Source organism: Streptopelia decaocto, assembly GCF_964273445.1.
Source record: "Streptopelia decaocto genome assembly, chromosome: 3".
Classification (NCBI taxonomy): Eukaryota; Metazoa; Chordata; class Aves; order Columbiformes; family Columbidae; genus Streptopelia; species Streptopelia decaocto.
In genome coordinates, this window is record NC_138656.1 from 19,589,341 (window position 1) to 19,605,784 (window position 16,444).

The 16,444-nt window shown below is 38.9% G+C and overlaps 1 protein-coding gene across 2 annotated transcripts in view; it reads right to left on the minus strand.

Moving 5' to 3' along the window:
* CNIH3 (cornichon family AMPA receptor auxiliary protein 3) overlaps nt 1-16,444 on the minus strand; it is a gene marked incomplete at both ends in the record, with an annotated part of 51,701 nt that overhangs the window by 19,428 nt on the left and 15,829 nt on the right. The window contains 2 exons of one of the 2 annotated variants that reach the window (XM_082048708.1): nt 3,798-3,845; nt 6,764-6,832. In XM_082048708.1, the coding sequence (XP_081904834.1) occupies nt 3,798-3,845; nt 6,764-6,832 (117 nt within the window). The remainder of the gene's footprint in view (nt 1-3,797; nt 3,846-6,763; nt 6,833-16,444) is intronic. The other variant, XM_082048709.1, reaches the window with a different exon arrangement.

The window sequence follows — 16,444 nt, forward strand, 5'->3', positions numbered from 1 at the left end:
GAAAATGAAGAAAAGTCTGTCTTTTATCTACCTCAATTCCCTCCCACCCAGGTAAATTCCATTTCCAGTTTTGCTGTTCATAAATCAATCTTATTTTAGCTTAATGGGATTTAAAAATAAAGTTGACAAAATTTACCTATATTGTTCAACACTGTTTGGCACGAACAAACTGCAGTCTGAAATACATTCACAGAGCAGGAAGTGAGTTCAATCAACTCTCCTCCTTGGTAAGGATTTCTAAGATTAATTCAAAAATTATGACTCATAACCTAATCACAATTTAAATTTCCTCAAAGGTAAAGTAATAATATTACAGTGGTTGATTAATGAAATAGTGTTTTAATCTAGGAAATTCCTGATTGTCCTTAGTGCTAAAAATAAGTATATACACAGAAATCAATCAGGTGGATTTCTTTAAATACAACTGCAATTACAATTATATAATGTTGCTGTCATCATTAACCAAATATACTTTAATAACCCCACCAAAATATTTAATCACAAAAATCATGGTAAGCCTATATGGCATTCCTCACCTATCCCACTCCTCAGCAGGACTAAAGAGCCCAGAAGTCTGTCCTGCAGTACCTTGTACTGCTTCTACTAGTGCAAGGCAACTCGTTCACAACTGGTTGTGTGTGTGTCTGGTTGATGGCAGAGCTCAGAGGGTTGTGACCAACAGTGCAGGGTCTGGTTGGAGGCCCATAGTTAGTGGGGTTCTCCAGGGGCCAGTGTTAGGTCCAGTCCTGTTCAACCTGTTCATCAATGACCTGGATGAAGAGACTGAGTGCACCCTCAGCAAGTTTGCAGATGATACCAAACTGAGGGGAAGTGCTGACACACCAGAAGGCTGTGCTGCCATTCAGTGAGACCTGGACAGGCTGGAGGACTGTGCAGAGAAGAAACTGAAAAAGTTTAACAAAAGCAAGTGTAGGGTCCTGCACCTGGGGAGGAATAACCCCAGGCCCCAGTACAGGTTAGGGGCAGACCTGCTGGAAAGCAGCACTGCAGAGAAGGACTTGCGAGTTCCGAACAACAACATGTTGATGATGAGTCAATAACGTGCCCTTGTAGGCCAAGAAGGCAAATGGTATCCTGGGGTGCATTAAGAAGAGTGTGACCAGCAGGTCAAGGGAGGTTATCTTCCCTTTCTACTCTGCCCTGGTGAGGCTGCATCTGCAGTACTGTGTCCAGTTCTGGGCTCCCCAGTTCAAGAGGATAAGGAATTACTGAAGGGAGTCCAGCGGTGGGCTACAAAGATGATGAGGGGCCTAGAGCACCTTTCCTATGAAAAGAGACTGAGCAAGCTTGGTCTGTTCAGACTGGAGAAGAGAAGGCTGAGAGGAGATCTCGTCAATGTTTATAAATATCTCAAGGTTGGGTGTCAAGAGGATGGGACCAGACTCCTTTCAGTGGTGCCAAATGATAGGATGAAGGACAACAGGACAGGCTGAAGCATAGAAGGTTCCATCTGAATATGAGGAGAAACTTCTTACTTTGAGGGTGCCAAAGCCCTGGAACAGGCTGCCCAGAGAGGCTGTGGAGTCTCCTCTGGAGACATTCAAGATCTGCCTGGACACATTCCTGGGTGATATGCTCTGGGTGAAGCTGCTTTAGCAGGTGGGTTGGACTGAATGATCTCCAGAGGTCCCTTCCAACTCCAACCATTCTGTGATTCCGTGTGACAGAAGCCTATCCTTATAGAAACAAAGGTAACTTAGCAAAAGGAAGCACAGACTCCACAGCATTCGCCAATATTAGTGTATGTCCTATGTGAATCATGTAATGCTTGTATGACACATCCGTGGCCACAAAATGGCATATTCACCAGTTTACCGAGCACGCGAATGAATGCACACACATATATATACTATAAGTCCCCCAAAATACACTGCTAAATGAAATTACATATCTGCATCCTGAGAGAACCTTGTCTTCTGCTAGCTTCAGAAAATAGGCCCTTCCTGTCCTTTACTTCAGGATGGAAGAGATTTGACCATGGCTATACAAAGTTCATAGCTCCTTTAGACATAATCAATCATTTTCCAGTAAACAGAAAACTTAGGCTAATCCAATTCTACAGCACCACAAAGGCACGGACCTACGTGCACATGCGCTGGCACCATATATACCTGCTTCACATTATTCCTCTTCGTTTTAATGATATAGAAAAAATTTCTCCAAGCCAAACATCAGAAAGCACCTGGATGCAGAAGGATTACATCCTCCACTGTATTTTGGAAAATGTAAATAAGTTATATTATACCTGGTGACATAACACTTACCTGGTTATAGTTTGTTAATAATCTTCTCCAAATATTTTGGACTTCAAGACATGGGAAAACAGATAAGTTGTGTTTCATAGAAAGAGAAACAGACCTAAAGCCTCACGATGTTATACTGGGGGATATATTTAGTGCCTGCTGAAAGCATCCTAACTGCTATTTTCCTGTATCTCTATAGCTGGCACTCAATTCTTCACTGTTTTTTTCCAGAATTTTTGCCAACAGTGAATCCTTTATACTACATAAACTGAAGCTATTTTTAGAAATTGTCAGATTTGAAGACTACAAATCTTTGTAGTTATTACACCTTCCTCTTCTTGCCTATAATCTTCCAATTAAAACAAACATTTCCCCAAAGAACTTTGAAAAAGAGGCTGCATTAACAAACTGTTTAAGTGAACCAGAAGCAAGCCAATCCCTTATGAATACAGAGTCTAATTAGCCAAAATGCTTCATTTTGCTGTATACAGTGGGGCTGGGGCTCAATAAAAATTAAGCACTGATGCAGGCTAGGCATTCCCATGGGGCTCACATATATTTATACATTACCACTCACTAGTTGCTTTACATTAAAGAAACTGGGACACAGCTTGAAACTGGCTGCCTGCCTGCTTGATAAAAATTGAAAGCTATTGGTGATAGGCATTTTCTCTTATTTCACATCCCTAGTGTCATAAATAGGTGAAATAAGTACCTAAATGTGGCTCCTAAACAGTCACACTTTCATAAAACCATATCTGAATCTAGTTGTTAGCTTGATTAGGATGCAGTCAGCAGTCCACACTTCAGTTTTAAACTTTTTAAGCAAACGTGCTGAATAATTTAGGTAGCTCCATTACTAGTCTGCTGAAGGCAATTTATAGGAGCTTGAATATATAGAATAGTCTGGAACTATGATTATTTTAACTTCAACGGGACAGAATCCAGAGAACAATTAGTGTTTCTGAAAACTCTCTTTCAAGGTACAGATGAGTAACTCAACCCTGCATTTTATCAGCTCCTTCAAAGCCCTCAGAAACTGAGGCACTCAGCATCCTTCTTGGGTCAAGTTAAAATAAATGCTATATCAACTTCTCTATTCAGCCAATTAAAAACCGTACACATTAAATATGTAGCTAATAAAATGTTTAGTTTATCAAATAGTAAGCCACTATTAAAATAAAAAAGGTATTTCTAAAGCCTGCACTACAACAATATCATCGGTTTATAGAGCTATAAGCACCTCAAGCTGTAACTGCAGGATGATTCACTCCCTTTGAAAAGCATGTTCCAAAATGAATGGGCAGATGCTCTGAAGTTTCAGTTTTTATCCAGAAATCCTCTATTATGTTAACTTTTTTAGTTTGTCTTACTTATTCCATACAAGGTCATCATGACTTTCACTTCTGCAGTAGAACTCAGCCTTTCATCAATGGAGGGTGAGGATCATTCAAAGAGAAAACAAACGCAGATGACCACTTGATGGCTTTAGTTCTCATAAACTTCACAAATCCTAGGCTAGTTTATGCTCACCTTTCGCAGGAGGAAGCAAATGCGCTCAATATTTCTCAGCCGCTCTCTCTGTCAAGAAAAAGTGGGGAAAAGGTGAAAGATTAACTGGTGTTATGAATTAAGACACTGTATTACAATTACAATGGGTCAAGATCAAAATTAATGTCTGCAGGGAAGCAACACACATTATTAATCTGAAACAATAGTATTCACTTCTTACCTACTGGTTGCAAGCCAAATGACTGACCCATTTCAAAGTCCCAATAAGTTATTTTTTCAATTTTACTGGGTGTAACACTATAAACTGGGGATTCCAGTCTGTGTTAGCCTTGGGCCTAGTTGTGGTAGAAGTTGTAGAAGTTGTAACTTCTTTTTAAGTCAGCATTTGTGGCTCTATGCAATGGTGCCAATCTATACCACAGTGACTTGTCTGCGCATTTTCAGGTACCCAACCTCTGGATTGAAGGTAATTCTGAATGGAAAAAACAACTGCACAGCAGGTATGGGAGCCCTTCCTCTGTCACTAAGAGTATGCCCAGCCAATATGTGATATTAGAATTTAACCCATTAGTGAAGAATATCTGAAATGTCCTAGAAATGACGTGTTAAAAAACTGATGCATTCATAAATACTGGAAGTCACTCTAATCAAGCACTGTGACTAAAATGATGCTCTAAGCTTGATTCACAGAAAGAAGTCCAAGACAAATTTTCTTTTAAATAGCTCATAATGAGAAAAATCACTAGAAAAATCAGATTTCACTCCGCATAACCCCACCACTAGAGTTACTGTGAAAGATTCTCCTGCTGGTTCCAATGCAGAAGGCAGAGTGATTTTGTTGCCCTCAGAAGACTACCTGGTAATATTTTCATTTAGACATGGAAAAAAAATGTTCTGAATAATGACCTTTTTTAAACAGGTAATGTAACATACCCATGTGAGAAGCCGACTCTCCCTAAGCTTTTTGCTTTTCAAATGTTTTACATTTGCTCCAAGTTTGAGTTCTGATTCTGTTCTCCAAAAAAACGTCTCTTTTCCTGTCTCCAAGTTTCAGCCTTTTTTTTTTTTTTTTTAAATAATAATTTTGGAGAGACGGTGGAAGCTTGATAGGCACCAGACAAACATTGCGCCTCTCTGTGGTATCTGTGATCTAAAAGATATTCAGAAATTTCAGACTCCTGGTTGCAGGACATGTGGATATGCCTGTGAAGCTGCAGAAAGCTTTTTCGCCTTTAGCAGGAAGTACATGGAGAGGAAAAAATAATCCTCTTAATTCTCTTTAGAGGACAGATGCCTAACTGCAGCTGGCCTTGGAGAAGTAGGAAGTCCATCTTTGAACTGCCGGTAACAGAGGAAACCAGGAAATTTTAATTAAATTCTCAGTACTTCCATTGTCTTTGCCTCTGATTTCTCTCTAGTTCAGCCTTCTCTTGTCAAAAAGGCTCTATCCTCTGCCTCGAAAACACTGTGGAAAATACATAAGTAAACATCAAACATCCTTATAGTGCAATAAAGAAAACTACCTCACCAAATACATGGAATATGGGCATGAGCAACTATGCATAGGGAAAAATGAAAATACTCTTGACCAAAGACATAAAAATAAGAAATACCTGCTAAAAAGCTTCCTTTTATGTCAATATAAAAGGCATCAACATGTATACTGTGCAGAAGAACACAATCTGAGAGTATTGTTCGAGTTATCACAGAAAGTTTCATAGGAGAGAGTGAAATACATCAACTGATCACAGAATATTTTGCTGTGTTTTACTGGAAACTCTATAATGAACTTTTTGATTACATCACTAATATGATTGAAACAGGGGCTTATTAACTCTATTTTTTTTTAATTCTGGAGACCAACTCCATTACCATTTTAAAATAAAAGGAAGTTATTTCCATGGAGCATCTTAGAAGTTTAAGGAAGAAAATAAATTACTGGAATTTGGTACATATAAATACACATTTCTTGTGTGCCATTCTCAAGATGAGAAGTCAAAGCAGATAAAGTGAATTCAAAATCAGATTACTTCCAGTAAATTGAAAACCAGATTACTCCCATTGAAGCCCTTTATAGGATTTCTTCATATAATTTCTTTCTTCTATTCTCATTCTTCGCTTACGCGTTGGTGAAGCGTAAACAAGCCTTCTTATTTGAAGATTCACGTAAAGATTATGCTTAATATCAGTGGTCTAAGCAGTACCGCAAACAAGCTACTGAATCTGGTTATAATTTGTGGGCAACACAATAACTTGATATTCTGTAGAGATCAAATTCAACACCTGTCATAATCATTGTAATTGCCAGTGAGAAGACAGGGAGCCAAGTTCAGCTCTCAGTTCTGGTGGTACAAATCTGATACATTTTTGTAATAACTGTAGTCAGTGAAATCACCCCAGATTACAGCTTTAGTTAACAGAAGAATTTTCATATTTAATGAGTTGCATTTTCATTCATTAGGTAAAACTGATTTTACAGTCCCAGGCTGATATTTAACCTTTTCAAGAGCAGATGCAGCAGAATGTGTTATTTAATCTTAAAGCACGGGACAATTTAGGACCCTGCCATGGGACAGAGAGATCTAGGAATGCACCTTTTATCAAATCTCTTCAAGCTTTTGACTCATTGATACAGTGTGGAGAAGGTGGTCACCCATGCTTGAACACAGAGAAAGCAAATTATGTCAAAAATGAAAACTTCTGCCACAGAATGAAAAGATAAAAAGAAAGCATTAGCATCACATCATACATCCTTCAGTTTTTGAACTGCCAAATTATTTTCCTGCCTCCTTCAGCAAAAAGGAAAGTTATTAGCACAAAGAGTTGCCATCTGGCTTCCTAAAACTGGCCCAATAAATCAGTTTTCCAAATTACAGTTGACTTCACAACAGACTCTTCGTCCATTTCCACACTCATACTGTCACTGACAGCTCAGCGCGTCTCCGTCTTTAGCAGCCGCTGCTTAGCGAGCCCCTGGTTGTACTCACTGCATGGGCCGGGTTGCACTGATCTATTGGGCTCTTGAAGTCTGTTCGAAGTTCATCAAAGGCGATTATCTGAAAAACAGTTTTTTCAAATATTGTAATAAATGGTTATTCAAATGCTTATTTTTGCTTTAGGGCTTAGTTACATGCATCACCTCCCTTCCTTCCTTTCAAGAGAAAATACAGGAAACTAGCTTCCCCGATATGCTCCTTTGAGAACTGACTAGTTAAAACAAAACATGGGATACTCTTACACACAACACAGAGAACCCATTAATCTGTCATTCTGTAAAATCATATCCATAGCCTTTTCAGCATTGTTGCTTTCTGGATTTCTTGCCTCATATCAGGTATCATTTTTCTCAAACTTCCAAAACAACATAAAACTATTCCACAAACGAATGCATCTCCACACTTGATGGAAAAACTCATTAGCTGCCTAAAACACTGCGATGCGTCAGATACGCTATTCCAGGTTTAATACATACACAACAGCCCCTTTTTATTAGTTGTTAAATGTACTTCAGTTATTAATTTTGAATTAGTGTCAGCTTAATTGTTATTAAGTCTCTATTCATTATAAAGCAAACTTCTCAAAATGTAAAATACTCCAGAGCAAAACATGCCCTTCCTAAATTCCATCAGCTTTTAGAACCTTTACCTCAGACCTCATTAATGGAGACATGCCTTTTGCTCATGTCTTTTAGTTTCCCCTATCAACTGATAGATTCAGACACACTGGTAATTACTGCCTGCTTTTAAAGTACAGCACATCAAAGTGTCCATAAAAATAATAATGCTCAATAATAGTTTTTTGGAAAGAAAACACCTCAGCATATTTCATTCAAAAATCTCAAAGCATGTTCTTTATTTTGTGTTTGTGTTCTAGTAATACTTTTCTTTCTGCTTGCTTCACCTGAGGAATGAAAGCTCACTCTGACAGACAACACCACATAAATATTAATATATGTTAAAACAATGATTTCTTTTCAGACAATTTACAACCCAGGAAAGTATTTGTTCTCAATAAACAGATGATGGAAGTACAAGGCAGCTGTTGGGTAACTGGCATATGAGTGGAACAACCATTCTGTGAGATGTTACAGCGTGCCTGCTACCCAACTGTTCAAAAAGTAATCAATGGGGTGTCACCACAGACCTGCTGTACAGGTAAAATAAACTCACTTTACAGATATGGAATGCAGGAGCAGAAATCCTGAAAATGACCTACGCGTGATTGATATAATAATCTGGTGAGAGGCTTGAGAATAAAATCTAGAGCTACCATCCACAAATCTAAGCATTACTCCACATCCCACTCTAATGCTGCATTCATCACACTGAAGTGCATTTATTAATAAAATCAAGTGTGGCATTTTACAAGAGCACTCTGCAGAATTCAATTTATTCAACTCTGACAAGTCACAGTGCCAGAATAAGCCACAAAGGGAACTATAAAACATTATTATAAGTGAAGCATTTCTCCCCATGGATGCAGTATCTCTACAAGTTAGGAATCAGATCTGTGAGGGATGTTTAAACTAAAGTAAAAGAGCAAATAACAGAAACTGTGAGAGAGTCAGAGTACAATCGTGAAGAAAAAGGCTTATGACACCTCTATATTTAATACTTGTTGAACAGGTCTTCATATTCTCAAGCTGGGCCAACTGTTAAGAGGGTAACAACCACACAAGTCAGACACACACACTTCTGTTCGTAATTGGGTATCAACATCAGCACTGACAGAAAGGGGAAAGGATGTCCCTGTTCATGGCTGTAACACCAATTTACTTTGGGATCCTGCACATCTCCCTCAAATTCTCTTTGTTTCACTGCACTGGTACTTACAGATGTAGCTTTGAGATTATAAAAACCCTGTTATGAGCGTTGAATGACAACTGTTTTTAATAATGTACAGTGGTAACAGCTTTTTTTCTGTTGTGAATGTAGAGATGAGCTGAAATTTCCTTGAGGGAAAAAAAAAAAAAAGGAAAAAAAAGAAAAGAAAAAGAGTGACTGTGTGGCTGTGCTGCACCTTCCTTTTGGTAGCCGGTAACAGCAATCAGGAGTTGGAGATAATCATGACATGGCAGCCACTGCAAGATCCAGCTCATGGTGTGAGGAAAGACTGGTCTGTGACAACACCATGAGGAACCCAAATACTGGAATTACAGGATGGATCCCCTTCAAGAAGTCCAGGAAAGCCTCTGAAGATTCACTGAACACAAAGACAAGATGATAACCCTGAAGTGTGCTTAGATGAAGGAGAACTAGGTAGCTCATGAAGGCAGGGCTCTGTTGAGCTAGCCTTAACTAATGCAGCTGAGCCTTGAAGAAATCCTAAATGACAGCTCCTGGCATGCAATTTATTTTATATTTTATATTTGCATTATGTCTAAGTGCATTGAAACAAATCTGACAGTATTAAGTACATTGTTTTCACAGAACCAGACAGTGTAAATACAACAATGTCACAGAAAAACCCTTGGGGAACCTGCAAATTACGACAAAGTTAAGACACATTCCTGCCACACCTGCAAGAAACAGATTGGGGTCTGGTATCAAGCACACAGGATTGGAGAGAATGTTCTTCAATAAAAGTTCCAGTGTCTCTCTTGAAGGAGGCCAACAGAAATAAATCCTCCTCAACTCTCAGTATCTTACTTCATAAAAGTTCCATAATAGTTTATGCTTTGTTAAATCCCCAGGAACAAAAATCCAGTAATGACATGAAGAATCTATTTTAATTTATGAAAAAGCACATTCCTATTTCTCAGTCACAGTGCAAAGCCTGAAAGACTAATATTAGGCAGGCTCACAACTAGAAGGAATATAAAGGATCTCTCCCCAAGTTTGGGGAGGCTTTTCTTCTTTTGTTTGTGGTTTGGGTTTTAAATCTCACAATTCTGTGTGCTGCAAATGAGAAACGATGGAAACAAAACTGTAGCTTCTAGATTGGCGGTTGCTCACAATACACTATTTAACTTCGCAACAAATTATATTGTATTACTGAACATGAGGCTGTTTTGTGCTGCAGCATGGTTTATGTAATTAATTAGGAAACATTGTCCGCTTTCAATTAAAAGTATGCTTGTGTAGCACTTTAATGACCTAGGGCATGTGTGGCCACAGTTGTCATTTTTTTGGTACAAAAAAACCTCAAATAACTAATGACTTGCCTCCTCTAAGTATTTCACAGGGCTTTCATGGGGGCTGCAGTGTCCTGGCCGTACTCTAGAGAAACTACCTTCTGCCGGTTCCATTTCGGCTGGATGCAGCAGAGCTCCCCGCTTCCCAAACATCAGCCCATTGGAGCTGCTGAGCACTCTGCAACAGCATCCAAGTACACTCAGGGTCTGCTTCACCTCCCAAACTGCCGCTCTCATCAGGAACTTGACAGAGTAGCTCACTTGGAGGAAAACAACGTAAAAAATCCCAGTCAGGGCACTCCACCGTATAAACTGGCATTATTTCATCTGTGTAAATGCATGCATTTTATAAAACAACCAATATATTTCAGTTATCCAATTTAATCTGATCCGGGGCGGCAATCAAGACTACAAAACATATATACGTGTGAAACCAGCGACTGAATCTCTCCAAAGGCCACGCAATAAAAAGATCATTCCAAAGAAAAATGACCAGCCTCTAGTCACAAAGCTAAGCAGACAGCTGAGCAGATAGCATTTTAGAAACATGTGCCAGGGACTGATCTTACACAGAGGATAAATTTATTTCTATTAGTAAATATTAGTGCTGTACACAGCTTTATGGAAAGATAATTAGGTCCATTTGATATTTATTTAGAAACTCCAAGAAAAAGAAAAACAAAACAAAACACACTAAGTTATCTGGTTAGTTGCAAAGCTATATCAGGAAAAAAAAAAGCATCATGCTTAGCAATAATTTATATCATTACTGCAGAAAGGGGCCAGGAACTGAATGGGAAATTGATATTGAACTATCTTCTGACTTGGGGAATTTTCCCTGTGATTCCACATTGGAAAATATTGCAGGAAGTTTGTTCTGCCACTGCCATGCTTCTTGTCTGGTGATAGAAGTGTACTTGTGGGTGTTATCCACCTAATAAAAGTAAAGGTTTATAAAAATACTGGTTGCATTCTCTGGTGATTCACACCATCTGCAATCCTCCTAGCTCCAAGCATAAGTCAGCAAGGAGTTTGGCCCAGTTTAAACACAAACTGAACAGATGCGACTGTGATGACAACCTGTTTCATTACAGCCACAATTGCAATGATATTTATAAAACTTGTTTTCATTACCCACACTCTCTGTACTCATCTCTCCAGACAATAACAGCTTTGAATAATGAAGTATTCACATAAGATTGAATCTGAATTTTGTTTTCTTCCTATGTTTATGCACCCATCAAACTTAAAATTTCACCTATTAATGGTAGGAATTAATTATGTTCTCTCATTTTCAGGGAAGATACTATTTTTTTTTTTTTTAAATCACTGAGCTCTTACTGATCTTACTGATCTGGTTCATGCTACATTTTAATTGAGAATGTTACATATTAGGGTGGCAGTGAAGTTGGTGTGGGTGTGAATTCAGTGACAGCAAAGAAGCTGGATATTATTGCTTGTTGGCATCTCAGAGAAGTTAAGATGAAACAGAACTTGATGACAATCCCACCAACCACAGAACAGAACAGGAACACTTAACATATGTTTCCTCGTCACCACCCTGTCAATACACCACAATCCCATCTTGAAGACACTGTCTTTAATAGTTCGTTTACACAATTTGTCTACCCCTCTACCCTCACACACAGGTTTCCCAGCACCCATATCAGCAGTTCATAGGCTGTCTGCAAGTCAGCACACAAACAGAAGGTGGACAGATTTAAGAGCAAGCTGTGCTCCTAAACTTCATGCCTGCCTGTCAACTACTGTATAGACATATTTACTGTGTTTGGGAAATAATGTTGAACATTTATCATGTTTGAACCATGTTGATACAAGCTGGGTGAGTTACTCTTGGATTTTGTTGAGCGGAAGCAGAAACAGACAGAACATGTGAGAGACAGCCAGGTCAGAATGCAAAAGGACCTGAAATGGGAGATGATGGAAGATGAGGAATGGAAGATTGGAACTGTTTAGCCTGAAGAAAAGGAGGCTGAGGGGAAACCTTATCACTCTCCACAACTACATGAAAGGAGGTTGTAGCATGGAGGCTGTTGGTCTCTTCTCCCAAGTAACAAGTGATAGCATGAGAGGAAATGGCCTCAAGTTGCACCAGGGAAGGTTCAGATTGGATATTAGGAAAAATTTATTCACAGAAAGGGTTGTCAGGCATTGGAACAGGCTGCCCAGGGAAGTGGTGGAGTCACCATCCCTGGAGGTGTTTAAGACACATAGATGAGGCTCTTAGGGACATGGTTTAGTGCCAGTGTTGGGTTAACAGTTGGACTCTATGATCTTGAGGGTCTCTTTCAACCAACTGATTGTATGGTTCTAGAAATCACTGTCTTCACACGATGGAGTAAGGGAAGCACACCGAGAGATGCAGAGAATGGTGACATTAAAAAAGCAACAGACTGAATGAACAATTTTCCCTATCCAATTCTTATCATCATATGAAATTAATCTGAACAAGAAATTTAGCTATGGGATTGGTGAACATCTGTTCAAGATGGTTGTTCCTCTTCCTTCTTTCTCTTCTGGTTGAACTGATCTGGTTCATGCTACCAAGCATTGTAAACACAGCAAGGAAAACCCTTCCCCCTCCGCAAGGATTCCTCTGAGTCAACACCTCCATTGTGATCTCTGGTGAGAAGGGTCATTTCAGCTTAAGTGGCTGTTGGTCACAATACATTCAATATTCTTGCAATATCCTATAAATCATAAGACATGCTAACTGTAGAATAATTTCATTAATGTTATAGTCTTTGATATGGCCCAGAGAGCATACATGACACATCAAGTAATGTAGATGTGAGATCTGAACCTCTTTAAGTACTGTCTTCCTTCCCCTCACCAGGACGACTTCCTTCTAAATTCAGCACTCACAGAACCACAGCTTACTAAAACCAGGTCTGAATCAACCTGACAGTCTTCTTTTAAGAACATGATATAGTTCTGACATTAGGCTAGGAGAAAAAAAATGAAATCAAATCACTGCAAAAAAAATTCTGCCTGCAATACTAACAAATCCTGTTACACGATATTAAACTATACAGGAGTACAACAGAGAGCAATGTGTCCTGCTTCCGTTCCTAAATGTAGAAAAAGGATGGAATGCAGGTTGTGCTATGACAGGAAGTACCTTTTTTTTTTTACCTGCCAGTGCTTGAGCATATTATTCATCATTTGTTTTTACTGAACATTACTAAATGTCTGATGGGCTCGGGTGTCCTGAAACCAAGAGCTGGCTGCCCAGAAGAAACTGTGTCCAGCTCTCATTTTATATTGTATTGTAATAAATCAGTGTCTTCCTACAACATCTTGATTGCCACTGAGCTGCGCAGCTCTGCTTTCACAACCTCTGAAGCCAGAAGGGACAGAACTTCTGCTGCAAAAAACACAGCCTGCTGTTGCACTGTATCATCTACCTGCAGCCCCTCAAAAAAGGGCATCCAATAAAAACATGAAGGTACAGTGATAGGAAAACATCAAGAATGTGTGCATATGCACTTTATAAACATTTTATAACTACTTAAACAGGAAATTAACTTCATGGAAAAGATACAGGCTCACAGTTCAGAATATGCACAAAGCTTTTAGATCAGACCTACATTTCTTCATGACAGAGGTGTTATCAGTTGGTTCACTTTACAGAACACCTGGAGCTGGGGAGACATGCAACTAGAGAGTGGTTCCCAGATTCTCTTCACAAGTCACCTTCTCCCTTCAGAAGAGGGGATGAAATAGGCTGTTAGTGCCCAAGCTATTTCAGGAGAAATGAAACAGGCTAAACACAGAGGCTGATGCTGCAGAGCATCGTCCTATATGCTGACAAGCAGCTGAAAAATAATTTTGTTCCGAGTCTTGGGGTTAACTTTCACACCCTTCAGAAAATGTCCAAATCAGTATAACTCTCTGCTTTTCACTTCTTAAAGAGGGAATTTTTATATTCTTATTTCGTACTTTCTTACTAAGATGTTACATGGTACTACCCACTCATGTTCTTAAGACTAATGGTCTGTAGCCAGCATTGGATCTGTACTTAACAAAGGTCCTGAAGGTTTCCTGGCAAGCCTCAGAGCTGCTTCATGTTCAGATTCACAGGTTCAATCTACAACCCACTGAAAAAAAACACAAAATTATTTATCACTATAGTAAACTCATCATTTCAGCAAGCCTGATACTGAAGCATATTCACTTTAAAAAGCTGGAGCTGTTCAATATTACAAGTTTACAAAGCTGTCCTCACTCATGGCCCCAGTGAGTAAGTTTTTGGGTGTAAAAAGATCTCAAAGTAATAGGTCTTTGTTAAACAAACTAGTACAATTTACTGGCGATTTAAGGCAGAAGAAAATAAAACTTAAACTACAGTTTGACCAACACATGGAAGTCAAAACACGGAAGTCATACAAACTTTCAAGGAAACATTACAGATTTGGTTTAGTCTCCTGTTTCATCTGGAAAGAATAGCTACCATTAGCATTTTGTTAAACAGTACAAGCAATCAGATCCTCAGTTTTAGTAAGAAGAGATCTAGGCTAAATATCAGAGTTTTCAAAAACATTTTTTCTCTAAGTCAGAAGAACAAATATTTCCAGCATTTCCAATGAACTAATTCTGATTTTCCAGATTTAAGACAAAAAGCAAAGTTTTATTCCAACATTATATTTTTGCTCGGGAATTTATTTTGGTTTTAGGAAAATCAGATTATACAACATAGCTCAATATTCCATTGTATTTATTTTAAAGAAGACACACTGCTTAATAGAGATTGAAGCATTTTATCTTCCTTTATAGATCAAAGTCTCTTGTTTGTCCTACAATGAAACAGTAATGCCAGTAAATATTATTAATTTATTTTCACTTAATTTTCAAAACAGAATCCAGAGAAGAGAACCAGAGGAGACTTCCTGGGCCGTCAGCTTCAGCCCTCAATTTCTGCAGACACCACATCAGAAGATCCAAGCGGTAAATAATCCCAAGCTCATTTTAAAAGAGGGAGGAGGCAAATGTTTTCCCTCTTCACCACTCCATTTGGAACACAACACAAACCTGCTCTGAAAGTTGGGAGCCTTCTCCTAACTCTTAAATTCGTTGCATTGATACCACAAACAATGTTTATCATTGCCAGGGCTGCTTCACTACAACAGCTACTTAGTAAAATGAGGAAGATTTATTTTGTGGGAACTTCCATCAAAATTGGCACAACTCCAAAAACATTTGCCTTCAATTCAGCAGAAACTCCATCCGAGCTCATGCTAATTGACATTCATACAAGCCCACACATACACACACAAATCTTATGCATTACAGCCCTTGTATGGGAATTAATAACAGAGCTAAATGATGCTGGCACTGTATCTCTATTTCATATTTTTCCTAATGTAAGTGGATTAACTCTTGGGTGTCTGGAGCTTTTTGTCCTGACACCTGCCAAAAGAAACTAGATCTAACCAATCATTTTTTTAAGTAAGTCACATCTTGCCAAATGTCTTTAAGAGCTTTTACACATAAGGTACATGTATCAACTTATCCCTGCATTATTAACCCCTCACTTCTAGCAGTCGAGAGAAGGAAGATCCTTATGAACACAAGAAAAGGGCCATGAATAACATGACAGCACAACGAGTGGAAGAGAAATTTTTAAATGGTGAAATAAGGTTCCTGTTTCAGGCTTCACCTGTTTATCCAGCAGGCTCAGGGGACATCACACTCTCCTCTTGCCTATCTAAGTAGGGACAAATTTTGTGCCCACTGCTGCCTCCCAACAGAAGAGGTGTCCCTGACAGGGAAGCACAGCACAAATTTCCTCTGAAGATGACACAGAAGGCAGGAAAACCCACCCTGCAGGTCAAGCTGTGGCCAAAGAGATAAGAAAAGCTGCTTGCAAGACACCCATGTGACTGCACCGTCACAACTCTGGTTTGATTAGGAATGGTGTGAGCAAAGAGGCCTGACCCAGCTCTGCTCCCCACTCCTGCATCAAAGCCACGTTGCAGGAATTTACATATGGCAGGTGTAGGAACAGTCTCCATAGCCAGCAACTTTCAAATTAGTGATGGCATTCAGTACATTACATAGAAATTTGAAAGAGTTTTATTCTAGCAGATATCACCACCGCTACGTATGGACTTCGATATCCCTTATTTGAAAAGATAATCCAAAGATGCACTAAAATCTGCTTCTTTAGATAGCAGTTCAGAATGGCTTCAGAAAGCCCAGCAGGCCAAATACCTACAGTGTTTGTGTGGGTTTGTACTGCAGAGTTGTTTGTTGTTGTTATTATTATTATTATTATTATTATTATTATTATTATTATTATTATTATTATACTGCAGAGTATATTAACAGAGTTAATAAATGTTGCCTGCCTGGTTCACATCACAAACTTTCAGAATACAGTCTTAGCCCCCATGACAGGCAAGAATGACCTGTGCCTTTTTCTAACAGGCAGATTGCTGCAAAATACGCTCAAATTTAAACATACATGCCCTGAAAAAGTACTCGATAGAGTCAGAAAGGAAAAAAAACCCAA